The 15,041-nt window shown below is 47.5% G+C and overlaps 1 protein-coding gene across 1 annotated transcript; it reads left to right on the plus strand.

Annotated features, from left to right (window-relative positions):
• On the plus strand, positions 1-1,801 carry LOC126537941 (neprilysin-2-like). Its single transcript, XM_050185064.2, has 2 exons — positions 1-116; positions 576-1,801. Exons 1-2 carry the CDS (start codon positions 15-17, stop codon positions 915-917), a joined length of 444 nt encoding a protein of 147 aa, XP_050041021.2. The 5' UTR covers positions 1-14; the 3' UTR covers positions 918-1,801.
• The last annotated feature ends 13,240 nt before the right edge of the window (positions 1,802-15,041 follow it).

The following is a 15,041-nucleotide window of genomic DNA, read 5'->3' on the forward strand; positions in this document are numbered from 1 at the left end:
ACGTAGACGGGACCATGTACGACGCTTCCGGGACGCAGCGTCACTGGGCAACACCTGAGTTCCTAGCGAATTACACAGAGAAGGCTCTCTGCTTGCGGGAATCTCACAAAACTGCCGTGAGTTTATGCTTCATCACTTTGCTGACAAACTTTGCGGGCTATTGACAGGCGCTCCCGGTAAGCAAAGCAGTGCGCATACACAAGTTATATGTTGAGGTTGTGCACGTCTGCAAGCAACTATAAAAGCGACACAAAAGCCAAGCAGCGTAGAGAAACGCTATGCGACATTCAACTGTAGTCAACAGTTACTCCTGCAGTTCTTCGTGCACGCGAAGACATGCTGCGCGTTCTCCGGTAGAAACGTGCTAGCAGTAAAGCGTTGAGTTGACGGCCTTTTCAAGCTAGAGCGCGAGCGTGAACACCGGCGCAACGTCCGGTGTTCCATATAGGAAAGTGAGGAATTCCTCTTGAAGGTATTAGATACAGATAAAACACTTCCATCTCCATGCGTAAAACTCTCTGCCCAAAAGTATTCGTGCCAGGTTCCTGATCAGTGCTTTTCAACACCCTTCGCAGAAGAAAATGAAAGCCCGGCAGGCTGTGATTGACGACACCCTCGACTCGGAAAACCTCGCTGACTTCGCGGGCGCCGCGATAGCGTACGCAGCCTACGCTTCGTTGCCCGTCTTCCAGCGGAATCTGAAGCTTCCGGGCCTCAACCTGACGGCTCAGCATCTCTTCTTCATCGGCCACTGCGCCAAGTGGTGCGAGAACATGTACAACCATTCAGCACGCTATGCCCCTGGCCGCTCCCGCTGCATTGTGCCACTGTTGAACATGGTCGCGTTCTCGGACGCGTTCCGGTGTGTGCCAGGGACTACCATGAATCCGGCCAAGAAGTGCGTCTTCTGGTTGTGACCGCGGTTCGTGGGCCTTGCGTAGTTTCACGTTCGACCTCCATTGGGCCTTTATTGTTAATGACACTGGTGCTTAAGTTTTTGGTGAGAACAACTGAAGTAGCGCCGTAGAAGAGACTTTCCTTGCGTCTGTGTTGTGTCGTATTGAAGCCTAATATATGTGGGCGATCGTAATGTCCGCGGTAATTAATTATCGCGGCGTGCATCAGTGAAATCGTTGTTTGAAACAGAACACGCTCAATGCGCTAGGTGTAATTATTGAACAGAATCTTTATTGGCTAACCACTGCAGCCTAATTGGTTGAATGCGTGTATTTCAATAGCAGCTACTTCTTCCTTTGCTCACGCTTTATCTCCAACTCAGTGTTGCTGCATTTACACTTACCATGGATACTGTATGTTTGTACCCCATATTTCTTTGTCCTCATTAAATATGCAGTATTGAATGTGCCCCGTGAAGGTTTCACCATTCTAAATACTCATACAGAACATTCCTTCTGAGAAGTGCACTCTGTCGCGCTCCAGGAGAATTACTGCAAGGTGATGTTCCTACCATAGACTAAGGATACTTATCTGCAATTGCCTGGCCTGCTACTATCGTGTAGAAGAGAGGTTGGCGGTTAAGCATATCATACATGGACGCTAATTTTCGTATTAGCATTAACTCAATGAAAGTTATGCGCCGAAACCACAATGAGGCGCGCATTTTATATCCTGAGCTTAAAGTTATGTAGGAAGTAGCTCTACTTAATTGCGCAAGAACCATTGATGTTTTTTTGTTTACGCATGTGCTTTATTGTATAATGTATAATAACGTATAATATTCCCACTCCTGCTGTACCCCTGTATTGGACTTCAGTATATGCAACAAAATAAATAAAAAACAGCGCCGACAAAATGCACATGTCCTTGATTCTGTTTTGTATTAAAATTCATATGAAAGAATTGCGCCGGAATAGGCTGACGTTGTACGGACTAATGCTGTTCATCAACGCCTCAACTACGAAAAAGCATGTGGGTGTGAACGCGCACTTTATTACTTAATTATTCCTTGCTTCAGAATTTTTCTTTCTTTTACATTAATTTAGAATACAAAAATAAGAAATCCAGCTTACGCCCTGTTCATATTCCTCTTGTTTTTCGTTGCGTGTGAGGAACATTCGGGCCCACGTGAAATACATGCGCAGACTTATCGACCTCTCCGTGGCGTAACGACGTAACGGTTTGCCGCCGTTGCCGAATGATAGACTACTCAGTATAGCGACACCCTACTCATCTGAAGCAATATGAGCCGGTGAAGTGCAAGAGCGCACTGTTAGACCCTTCTCGTTCTGTCAGTCCGTATTTTGAGTAGTGCTCAAAACCGAACTACAGCTTCTGTACATTGAACGAGAGGAGCGCCAGGGAGTAGTCATCATTCCGGCGCTGTGCTCGGGAAATGCAGGACAGAGAGCGCGAGTTTTCGCAAAGGCGCTGCGTAACTTTTCTTAAATAATATTTAGCCCTTTGTTGCATGCTGCGCACTACAGTGGGCACATTTCGGTGATTCTTAGAGCAAGTATAGTGTTTTCGAGATGCTATTGTGTGTTCTGTCAAATTCAGTGCACAGCACAAGTTTTCTACGGCTGCCCTAGAAGGCGCCAAACACCACCACGTTTAGTCAACACTGCATCAAAGATAGCGTCCTATTGTTGCCACGGGTAAGCAACGCGCGTCCGCACATCTTCACTTATAACTCTCGCGACACTGCGGTTTGGTACATATAAATGGCCACACGGGATAGAAGTACCCTTCGGAGGCAAGAAGTGTGAATATTGTAGCAGATTGCGGCCAAATTTTTTCTGCCAACACATTTCCTAAAATGTCCACTGTAGTCGACATCATGCATCGCAGGAACAACAAAATGTGTTTGGAAGAACTTTCTACGCAGTGTTTTCCTGGCTCCCTTCACTTTCATGAACGAAAAAAAACAGTCAAAAACACAAAGGACAAGAGGAGAGTTTCACACCACAACGCCTGGACTATCAACTGAGGTTTATTAGAATCGGTGTAGTCCCAGCAAGGCCAGCAGAGCATGCGCAACTGCATCATCGCTAATCACATAGCATGAAAAAAGAAACGCTCTATCGTGACCGACCTAGAAATTCAAATTCTTTTTCAAGTAAGCGCGCCGAGGTTGTACTAAGGCCGTCATCCCCTAACAAACTGATGTAGTACGCTTCCAAGATTTCTCGCTCTTCTTTGCCCTTGCCCCTACCAAGAATCGTCACATTGCTGAACAAAGGGTAACAACCACACTCATTGCAATGGCGAGGCAAGTTTGTACCGTTATCTGACCCCAGGGAGAAGTGGTGCTCACGCAGGCGGTCATTAATACGTCGACCGGTTTGGCCTATGTAAAATCTTTCGCACGTGAGAGGGAACTTATAGACAACCCCTGCAGCACATGCCGTAAAACGGTTTTAATGCTGCGTTATGCAAACGTGGTTCCTTGCCCTGCCTCGAGAAATGCGCGAGCACAGACCCGAAAGCTTACAAGGGGCCGAAAACACAACACTTACTCGCTGCTTGGCGGCAACCTTCTTGATGTTGTGGCTCACTTTATGCACATACGGCATAACTTCAAGTTTCCTACGTTGAGTTGCCCCACCATCTATCAGATTCGTACGTTCCTTCTTTAGCCTCTGAAGCAGCGATTCAGCCACCACTTTCAAAAGAGGCGGAGGGAACCCTGCGGCTTCTAAACGTTGGGATTCTGCGTCAGAGCTACTTTTAATAGCATGGTGACAGCGTCTTTCAAGTGCATTGCGGAAACAATTCATTGCAATCCCTCTTTTTACAATCTTTGAATGTGCAGATCCAAATGGTAAAAGTGCTTTCTTGCCCCTAGGTGAAAACATCCAGCACAAATGCCCGTCATCAAAGAATGTTAATTGCAGTTCAAGGAACCTGATGGAATGATTGCTAGGAAGTTCATGAGTGAAATTAAGAGTGCGTGAAGAAGCTTTAAAAGAAGCAATACATCGTCTACTGCTGCGGGCAGAGTATCATTTGGTAAAAGCTCTGAGAGTGCTAAGAAATCGTCCACATACGTAAAAACTTTGCATACACGCTTGTTTAGAAGGAAGCCTTGAAGTTCCCTGTCAAATTTTGCTAAAGATATCTGGGAAAGCACAGGGGCAACACTGAAGCCAATACATATTTGCTTTTTTTTTTTTTTTGAAGGAACAAGGAACCTTTGCATTCAACAACAGTGGATGACAGATAAAAGGATAGGAGCTCTAGAAAGACATACACCTACATACCACATGCATTCTGGAAGTTTACAGCACTGCAGTAATCAATAAGTTGGCGCACAGCTACAAAGAGTTCATCATGGGGAATGCTGTAGAAGAGGTCTTCCACTCCTCCCTGGGGTCAGATAAAGGTGCAAACTTGCCTCGCCATTGCAATGAGTGTGGTTGTTACCCTTTGTTCAGCAATGTGACGATTCTTGGTAGGGGCCAGGACAAAGAAGAGCGAGAAATCTTGGAAGCGTACTACATCAGTTTATTAGGTGATGACTGCGTTAGCACAGCCTCGGTGCGCCTACTTGAAAAAGAATTCGAATTTCCAGGTCGGTCACGATAGAAGCGTTTCTTGTTTTTTCATGCTAGGTGATTAGCGATGATGCAGCTGTGCATGTTCCGCTGGCTTTGCTGGGACTACACCGATTCTAATAAACATCAGTTGATAGTCCAGTCGTTGTGGTGTGAACCTCTCCTCTTGTCCTTTGCGTTTTCGACTGGTTTTTTCGTTCAAGTATGTACCAACTGACCCAGATTTCAACCCTTCTGCAAAGCATTTCACTTTCAATTTCATTGTTGTTGTTATTTCTCTCATATTTTCATGTAGTAACACGTTGTGAATTATATTAAACAGCGAGCCATTAGGAAGACACAATTGAGCGAGTTACTTGCAGCTCCTCCGCAGCAAAATGAAATCCACCTGCCTAATTAAGTTTAGTTGCCGTCGCGTGCGTTTATTGCAGCGTCAGCGTTAATCATTTCAAATGCGTAAGCATTTATGCGCCCACCCAATGAGGAAACCCATCCGTGTTTCCGTCCGTCCGTCACGTAAGGCGATCGCCTTCAAGATAGGCCACACAGCAGTGAGCGAATTGACTTTCGTGCTGCCTCTCGCTTTGACGCGTACAAAGCGGCCGCGCCATACGCAGCAGCCGCCGCCGGAATATGGCTGATCATGGTTGATAATGGTTCACATTGAGAGGAGGCAGCGTCTTCAACCACGTCTACGTTTGAGGTCTGCCAACCATGACACTGTTTAATTACGTCACGTACGCATCGGCCAGTGCTCATCTTCTGCAAAACAGCGCTAACGTACAAACCCACCTTCATGTAACATGAGTGTGCATTGTATCTTCTTCGTTGTCTAATGCTAGTCTAGTTAACATTTCGGTATTGATACGCGCTTCTCCGCTTTCCAATTATTTCGCGGTGTTTCTCGGGACTGTAGCAAACACAGGAACGGATGACGGAACAGCAGGTGATTAGTATCAAATGCTTGCGCATGAGTGAGATAAATCCTACAGGAACTTCTGCGCCTAAATTTTCCTGTCAAAAATAATTTACCGCACAAATATGCAAAATGTCGGTCCCCAAGTGCTAAGCGGCACATAATTGCACGAAATGCAAGGTAGGGGCACGTGAACCTCTCTCCTCCTCACACCAGAATTTCGGCGAATCAGGCAGGATATGTGGCCTACAGCAACTTGTGACAACGCTCGCTGCTACGTCACCCACTCCCACCGTATCAAGTTGGTCCCCCCTCCCCTAAAAATAAATTCCTGGCAACGCTAACGTGAGGTATACTTCCACATTAATGGCCAAAGAGACTGCAATATTTCGACTTTCTTAACGCAGAGTAACTTGCGCCACATCTAAGCTCCTCACATTTTTGGATGTGGTTCGTAAGAGCTTTGCCTGCTGGACGCATAGAATACTGTCGACAAGTACACTCAGTGGAGGTGGTGTGCCAGTTGTCAACTGTGGACATTCTGTATCTTCTGAAATGAACATTTGAAAGAACAGAAAAATATCTTTATTTGCATGCGCAATTTTTCATAATGCAAAAATGGTTAGTGTTCCTTTAACATATATATGTATATAATTCCACGGGATCTTCTTGTAAATCCGCAGGCCGCCTGACAGAGGACCAGTAAAACAGGGCAGTCTCAGCTGGACAGCAATCGAGCGCACACTACTAGTTCGTCGTCTTACTCTTCTACTCTTCGCCGTGCCAGAGCCTGTAATCTTCAGTGCAATCATTCCCCGCGCAGAAAGAAGCCATCCTAGCGACTTAGTGAAAAACAGCATCGGAGGGTCGTAGCATGCTTGAAATCCTGCTGCATGAACTATTACGCACCTTCTGGGATGGTGGTGAGAGGAAAGCTCGGGCGGCTAGATATCAGTTTTTTTACGGTTGACGTTTGCTGCAGTACGCGGTAGGGGCCGTGATACGTTAATAAAAATGTAATGGGTAGGCCCATAAGTTTGGCCGGGACCCGACGCCAAACAAGGGTTCCGTGGGTATAGCGGGCAGTAGGAGCGGATACATCATGGCGAGATTTTGGGGCCACTGAGCTTGGGTGGTCAACGAGCGAGTGACTTGGCGACATTTTTCAGCATAAGCAGCAGCTTCTGAAAGAGGTGTCACTACACAAGCGTCGGGATGGCAGGGAAGAAAGGTTCTCGTCCTTAGAGAAGAAAGAAAGGAGAAGCCGGTTGTTATGACTGCTACCGGGCAGGTACGGCATCACGCTGGGTGGCCAGGAGCATCATAACGCTCACAAAAGAACGGGAACACTGTGCCCGTTTATTCAGTGACAGCCCTTTTCCCAGACATTCCGAAGCAGCTGGGCAGGCGTCCAGGGCGAACGCGGTTTTTTTGTCTTCGTTGTCGCTTTCAATTTACAGTACTCTTCCGTCCTTGAGGTGAGTACCGCTGTACGGATTTCCTTATACGGATTGATCTACGAAGCACAGCTGGTTCGGCCTCTTCTGGTAGCGTCGTCACACCAGCTGATTGATCTTGCGGAGGTTGTGCTGGCACAGGACTGTATCGAGGACAGACTTGATCCGTGTGACGCTCAAGCTCAACTTCTGTCGTTTCAACGGCGATGATTCGGCATCCTCTTGTTTCTTTCTCTGTGGCTGGCCGCCACCTTTCACCGTCTCCAATATTGCGAGCCCAAACAGGAGTTCCCGGGTTCAGCTTACTTCCTTGATCTGCCTGTGGACAGATATGAAAGTTTACGGGCGGTGGAAGGCACCTGTCTAACCGAGAACGGATCTGATAACCCAAAAGACGTTGAGACAGTGATCATACATTTATTAGGGTCGTTCTACGGTAGCTAAAGAGAAGATTAGCGAATCGCTCAGCCTAGCCACCTGACCCAACCTTCCTGAGGCCATCTTTGAGCGTCCGCACGGCGCGTTCAGCAAGCCTGTTCGATTCGGGGTAATATGGTGCCGTACGAAAATGCTTTGTTATTTGCTCTCAGAAACTTCGTCAAAGTCTCTGACATGAACTGAGTTCCCTTGTCTGTCACAATCGCTCTTGGTATGCCCAGCTTGCAGAAGATTTCACGCAAGGATGTAACTGTCGATTGCGCTGTGGTATGACGCATTGCAATTGCTTCGATCCAATTCGAATCTATGGCCACTAGGATAATGGTGTTATTCACTGGACCACATATTCCAAATGTACACGTGACGAACTCTCGTGGCCAGCTTACTGGTATTTTCGCCGGTGGCTTTGCGCTTGCTTGTATGCATGTAGTACAATTCCTACTAATTTGTTCGATAGCTCTGTCAATGCTGGCCCACCACACGACCGTATGGGCCAATGCCTTCATTGCAGACGTTCCCTAAATGTGTCTCGTGCAGGAGTTGCAGCTTGTCACCGCGAACAGCCTCGGGAATCACGACTCTGTGACCCCAGTAACTGAGACCTTCGTAAAAGGTTAGCTCACTCTTTCGTCCGAAGTATGGTTCCAACCGCGGATCGGTTGCTTTGCGTCCCTTTGGCCAGCCACGAAGGACGTAGGACTTGACATTTCCAAGTATTTGATCTTTCACAGTCAACTGTCCCATTGCTGGCGTAGAAAGGAGTGTCATCCTGCTGCTGCAGTGAGTGCATGTGCTACTCATGTAGCTCCTCTGATGTGTCCTCGGTGGTTTCTAGAGCAAGCGGACTTAGTGCGTCTGCATTTGGCAGCCATGATGGGTGTGGGACGATCTTCGCGAAACAGACCACAGAGGGGCTTGTGATCTGTGTTCAAGGTGAATGTTCTTCGAAGTAGGTAGTCCCGAAAGATTGATACCCCGAAAACTAGGGCCAACGGTACACACTGAAGTTCTGAATAATTGATTCCGCTTTGGCAAGTCCTCGAGAGCTAAAACCTATAGGGTTGTCAACATTGTCAATGCGATGGTACAGTACCGCTCCGATTCCGTTCAGCGACGCATCGCACTCCAAGCGCAGCGGCAGTGAGCGATCGAAGTGAGTAAGGATTTTGGCATTGCATAAAGCGTTTTTTGACTTCTGAAAGGCTTCCCGTTGTTGCGAACTCCAATTCCAGTGACGTTCTTTCGTTAGCAACTGGCCATATTGGGAAGGAACTTGCTGTAATACGTGAGAAGACCCAAGTAGTAACAAGTTCACTCACGTTCTTGGGTGTTGGCGCCTTCATGATAGCGTCCATGTTCTTCTCCAGAGGTTGCACCTCTCCCGTAATGATCTTGTGGGCAAGGTACGATACCTCGGGCATCCTGAAGGTGAACTTGTCCTTCCTTAGCGTGACGCCGTACTCTCGGAAGTGCTGCGGAGCTGCTTTCGGGTTCTTTCCGCCGTCATTCCCTTCTCGGTGACCCGAACGTTGGCCAAGTACGTCTGGACTCGCCGCAACCCGTTCAGGACGCTGTTATTCGCTGAACGATTGGTGGGGCAGAAGACACACCCAATGGCAGGCGATTAAAGCAGAATACTAGCCAACGTTAGTTTATGACCGTCAGCTGCTTTGACTGCTCATCCAGGGGAACCTGGTTGTAGGCGTCTCGAAGGTCCAATGTAGTGTAAACGTCACCCTCGTGCAGTGCAACAAAAATGTCATTGATTACCGGGAGTGGATACAGCTCTGTCACACAGCCGGCATTTAGCGTTAGCTTGTAATCGCCACACAATCGAACTGTTCCGTCTTCTTTACCGGAACTATCGGCGCCGCCCACTACGAGTGAGCCACCGGGGACAGTACTCTGGATTTAACAAGTCTACCCAGCTCGTTATAAACCTTTTCTCGCATTGCATATGGAAGTGGCCTGGCTTTGAAGAAGTTTGGAACCGCATCCTCCTTCTTTTACAGAAGAGCGGGCGCAACCTTGAACAGACTCAGTTCAGTTCCAAACACGTCCTCGTACAAACACAGGATCGCTGGCAAGTATAGCTCTTGCTCCTTAATGGTGGGCACGCTCAAAACCGCTGCCCCTTCGTTGTTCAGTGCCTGGATGAGATCACGGCCGCACAGGCTTGGTCCGGAGACGCGAACAGCGGTCAGTGACGCCGTAGCAGTTGTGCCGCAATATGAAACTGGAAGCGTTAGCTTTCTGGCTATAGGCAACGGACCCACGTAGCATGATAACTTCAAGCTATAATTTTCAAGGCAGGGCCAGCTTGTCCGAGGACCCCATGCCCAGGACACCACGCACATGGGTAAGCCGGTGTCATTCTGCATTACGATTTTTGCTCCGCCCCATCAAAAATTGCCTCGTACCGGGCTGACGAGTCCGTTGTCTGCGGTTGGTTGCGGCTTTAGTGTATACAACTATGCGGAGAACTGGGCGTCGGCATTTTTCATTGAGCCGATGCTCAGCGCCGAGCTCTGCTGCGGTCGTTTTCCTTTAGATCGACACACGGTAGCTAGGTGCCCCTTTTTCCTGCAGTAGAAACGATTGGCGTGATTAAAGGCACAATTTTGTAGGGGTCTACAGTAGTGCGATTAAAAGACGGGACAAAACAAGACACACAGGGACACACACAGCGCTAACTTCCAACAATGTATTACCGAAAACCAGGTCGTACTTGTACACTCAGCCAACATGAGTCACAGCCACACGAACAGATAAACAATCAATTAGAGCGAAACATTTTTGTAAGTGAAACGTTAAGCCATGCGCGAGAATGTCAGTTCTTTTTCCAAGAGAGCCAAAGACGGTTTGATGATACACGAATCCCCTAGGGCAGCAATCTGCTCGGCTTGTATTATAAGTATAGTGAGTTCGCACTTATTTCTACCAATAATGGTTGTTGATTCGAAGAGAGGGGGGCACTTATGTTGCTTACAATGAAGTGAGAGAAACCCTTGTGATACAACTTTGTCGACTTTCTTTTTGTGTTCGCGCAGTCTGTCGTTAATGCATTTGCCCGACTGTCCGGCGTAATACTTCCCACATGCTTTACCATACTTTATCATGCTTATCTATTTATATTTATCATATTTTATCATACTTTATGCATAACTTATCCGGGTTCTTGTCTCGGCACATCGCGAAAGCAATAGGAAACAGAGAATGACAGTAAGTGAAAACTTTATTGCAAATGTCGGGCGATTTGGGCGGGGTGGGGCCATAAGCACCTCCGCCTAGGTGACGTCCTCGAGTCCTTGCACTCGGGCGGCTTCCTCGGCGTGCCGGACGGCCCACAGTTGATCGGCGAGGTCGTGGCTGAGCAGGGCCGCCTCCCAACGCGCCCCTCGGTTCGAGACAGGCATTTCTGCCTCGCTCGTCGGGCACTCCTGCTGCTCGCTACCGGTGCATGCCCACAGCATGTGCTGCAGCGTCGCCCTGGCTCCGCATGCTTTACAGTCGTCGGACGGATAAATGTCGGGGTAGCAGAGGTGAAGGATCGCCGGGTTAGGATATGTGTGTGTCTGCAATTGCCTCCAGGGAACCGCCTCTTTCTTGTTTGGTTTGGCATGCGGTGGTGGGTATTCACATAGGTTCAATCTGTAGTGTTGCATGTCAATTTATTTTTTGGAGCGAAAACGCGCAACAAAGGTGTCCCGTTCAAGATAATAGTATCGGAGAAAGGCACATGGCAGAAATCCATTGCAGACCATTTATTGAACAAACTTAACCTACCACAATATTAAAGATCCGTTCCCCCATCACGAGAAATACCGAGGAACTTTTAGCCTTTGTTGAGGCCATCTATCACGGGGGACTAAAGGCCTTCTCAGCATATATGAAGGACTTGTATGCTTTGCCCCAAGATGAATTACTAAGTTGTGTTCAATCATGTATAGATTATTTTGGGGCTGTAAGATTTAGCACGAAAGCGGGCACAACCACTGAACATTTTTTTTTGCGATTTTAGACTTGTACATGAAGTCAACATTTGTGCACAACAATTACATTCCGTATCTTCAAAAACAAGGGGTCTGTATAGGGACCTGCTTAGCGCCTGTTTTAAGCAACCTGCACTTAGCTAAGCTAGAGAGAGACCTGTGTTCGCGCATCAATGATACAAAAGTTGCTAAAATATTTCTATTTGTTGATGATGTATTAGTGTTTGTCAATGTAAAGCTAGACAACTTTGACACAGAGTGTTCAACTGTTAGTAATATTATACGTGAGAGCCTCTGTCCACTAGAAATTACGTTCGAAGTGTCCATAGAACAAAAGATCAAGTTCCATGATGCTAAATTTACCTCCTCGGATGATCTAACTTCCTGGTGCTAGTCTCAGGACAAATAAACCGCTGTTTCATATCATTCAGCTCATTCTAAAAAGATAAAAAGAGGAATTGCGAAAATGTGTTTTACTAACGCACTTACTAAATCATGCCTTCATTGCACTGACGAAGGGTTCAGACAAACACCCTGCTTATGTTCTGACATCAGTTGCAGAGGGAATACTCAGGTAAATGCATCAATCTGGAATTTGTAAACGTGTGGAAGGAAACAGTAACCGCGAGCATAAAAGGCCAACAGTGATACCTTCTATCCATCGGTTGTGGCACAACTTAAAGAAAATTGCCCACCGAGGTTACACTGATGTGGTTTTTTCTGCACCTAACAAACTAATCAGCTTGTGCAGGAAAACAACACCAGAAAAGAAAGGAAGTTCTCCTAGGTGCCACGTTAAGCACAGGAGGAAGTTTAGAGATTGTAAGACATTAATTATACATTGCATACCATTATCATGTGGGAAGTATTACGTCGGACAGTTGCGCAGATGCATGAACGATAGACTGCGCGAACCCAAAAATAAAGTCGACAAAGTTGTATCAGATGAGTTTCTCTCCCTCCATTTGTAAGCAACATAAGTGCTCTCCTCTTTTCGAATCAACAAGCATTACGGGTAGAAATAAGTGCGAACTCACTAGACTTATAATAGAAGCCGAGCAGATTGATGCCCAAGGGGATGCATATATCAGCAAACCGTCATTGGCTTTCTCTGAAAAAGAACTAAAATTTTTGCGCATGGCTTACCGTATTACTCACAAAAATGTTTCCCTCTGATTGATTGTTTATCTGTTCACGTGGCTGTGACTCATGTTGGCTGAGCGTATAAGCACGACCTGGTTTTGCATAATAAACATTGTTGGAAGTTAGCGCTGTGTGTGTATCTCTGTGTCTTGTTTCGTCCCGTCTATTAATCGCGCTACCGTACGCCTCTTCAAGATGCATTACCAACAAGCCCACATTGCAACCCTCGTGAACTTTAGAGGCACAAGTAGCGTCACCGTGCTCGCAGCTTCCACACCGGTGACAACCTTTAGAAGATCCACTCGCCGGACTGCATGTTTTTCCTGCATGTCGCTTTCGTCTAGCGACCGCTCGCCGGTGAAGCTCCGGCTCTTCCTTCAGTTCCGTCTGCTTCATAAGCTGAAAAACAAGTTGTATAGCCTCTGCTGCAGGCACGATGTTTTCTCCCTCCTGCAACGTCAGTTTCACGTGAGAAACTAGTGCATTCTGCAAGTCACTGCTGTGAATTGCGCACACGATCCTGTCTCGCAGCAGGCGGTTCAACATGGACTCGAAGTTGCATTTATTAGCCAGGCGTCGAAGCTCCACGATAACCTGCTGCGCTGATTCCTCTTCCCTGTGAATGCGGCTCATTTGGCGTGGGTTCGTAAAAGTCTTCGAGATTCGTAACCGCTTCCGCGTGGGCTAACTCGCTCACCTTCAGCGGGGCACAACACCCACTCAAAACGTCGATATGTTTCGAACCCAGTGCCGAGATAAGAAGCGCTCTTTTTCAGCGTCGTCGACGATGTCGTGTTACCTTCGAAGTACGACTCGACTCCGATGTAGTACGACGACCACTTGTCCTTGACGTCGTCGAACTGTGGAGCTTGGTATGCCATGGCATGAGTCTTCGCCGTCATCAAGGTGCTGGTTCGTTATTTGTCGCCGCTGTTATGACTGCTACCGGCCAGGTACGAAAGCCGGCCGGACGGCCAGGAGCATAATACCCACACAAGAACGGCAACACTGCGCGCGTTTATTAAGGAACAGCCCTTTTCACAGACGTTCCGAAGCAGCTGTGCGCATGTGCACGGCGAACGCGGTTTTTTTGTCTTCGTTGTTGTTTTCAATTTCCAGCAGCGGTGGTAGTTTGCGGGGCTGAATTATAAGCGTAAGTGACAAAAGAGGGCACCCGGTCGCTATTGGAATGATCGCAGGACACATACATCGCAAGCATGTCACCGAGCATACAATTGAAACGTTCCGTCATGCCCTCAGTTTGAGGACGGTAGTGAAAGCGGTGCGGTGAAAGATGTTACACTGCCTCAGCAAGGCCTCAATGGCATAGGAGATAAAGACGCGGCCATGGTTACAAAGTAATGCACGTGGTGCTCCATGTAGCATAATAACGTAGCGAATTAGGAAGCAAGCGACGTCTTTACTGTTGCTGATGTTTCGATGTGCAATGTGAGGTGGTCTACGGCAACAATGATGTAATCGTTACCATCAGGAGTGCTTGGAAGGGGGCCGTAAAGACCAATGCGAACAAGGTCGCATGGTCTGGCATGGCAGGGTAAAGGTGGTAGACAACCTGCGGAGCTCTGATGAGGCGTTTTGTGACGTTGACATGTAGCGCATGCACGCAAGTACTGGAGAACGAATCTGTACTTGTCTCACCAGTAGTATCGGAGACAAAGACGGCAGTACGTTTTAAAGACGCCAGCGTGGCTGCAATTGAGGTCATCATGAAACGCTGCGCAGATGTGAGAGCGCAGATGACGGGAAATAACGTGGAGCCGTCGACGGCCGTCGGCGAGGTAATTCCGTCGATACAGCAGACCTTCACGCATGGCGAAGTGTTGTGCTGCCCGAGGAACGGTGCGTGATAGAGACTCAGGTGAGCGGTTAGACAGGAAGCTCAGCAGTGAAGAGGTGCAGGGATCCTTACGCTGCTCGGCTTTCATGTCATTGAAAAGCTGGCAAATCATGGGTGATAGTTAGTGAGCAACAGTGTCAGAAGGCTGCGGAGTAAATTGCGCAGGCCGCCTGACAGAATGAGTGAGTGAGAGAATAAACTTTTAATAGGTCCTTCAAAACGCCATGGAACGCGCACCCAGTTAATCTCATGACGGGACCGACACGTCTAGCCTAACCGCCCCATTGCGGGCGTGCTGGAGTGCCAGGATTTAATCTTCAAAGAGGGGACATCGCAGGAGCGCGTCCCAGAAAGCAAGTAAAACCGGGCAGTCTCACCTGGACAGCGATCGATGTAGATGCAGATGTAGATCGTTTTGATCTACTGGCACGTACGCACTCTTAAGAATTGGCCAAGAATCGGGTAGGTTATAGCAAAGTGTAAAATAAGCCAATATCTATAATAGGTAAGTTATAATCGAAAGATAGATGCTGTAGAGCCTGCATGATTTTATGGGCTTGAAAATTGTACCATGGCCATAAATTACAAACAATTTAACTTCGATTTTCGTGATAGAAAATGATGCTAAAATTTTGTATACAGAGTAGCTTAAGCTTCGCATTTAAGAGTGGAACGCGGCATCATTCCCGGATCACTGACTGCTTCCCATGCTTCCCGGCAACT

This window comes from Dermacentor andersoni, chromosome 3 (genome assembly GCF_023375885.2).
Source record: "Dermacentor andersoni chromosome 3, qqDerAnde1_hic_scaffold, whole genome shotgun sequence".
NCBI lineage: Eukaryota > Metazoa > Arthropoda > Arachnida > Ixodida > Ixodidae > Dermacentor > Dermacentor andersoni.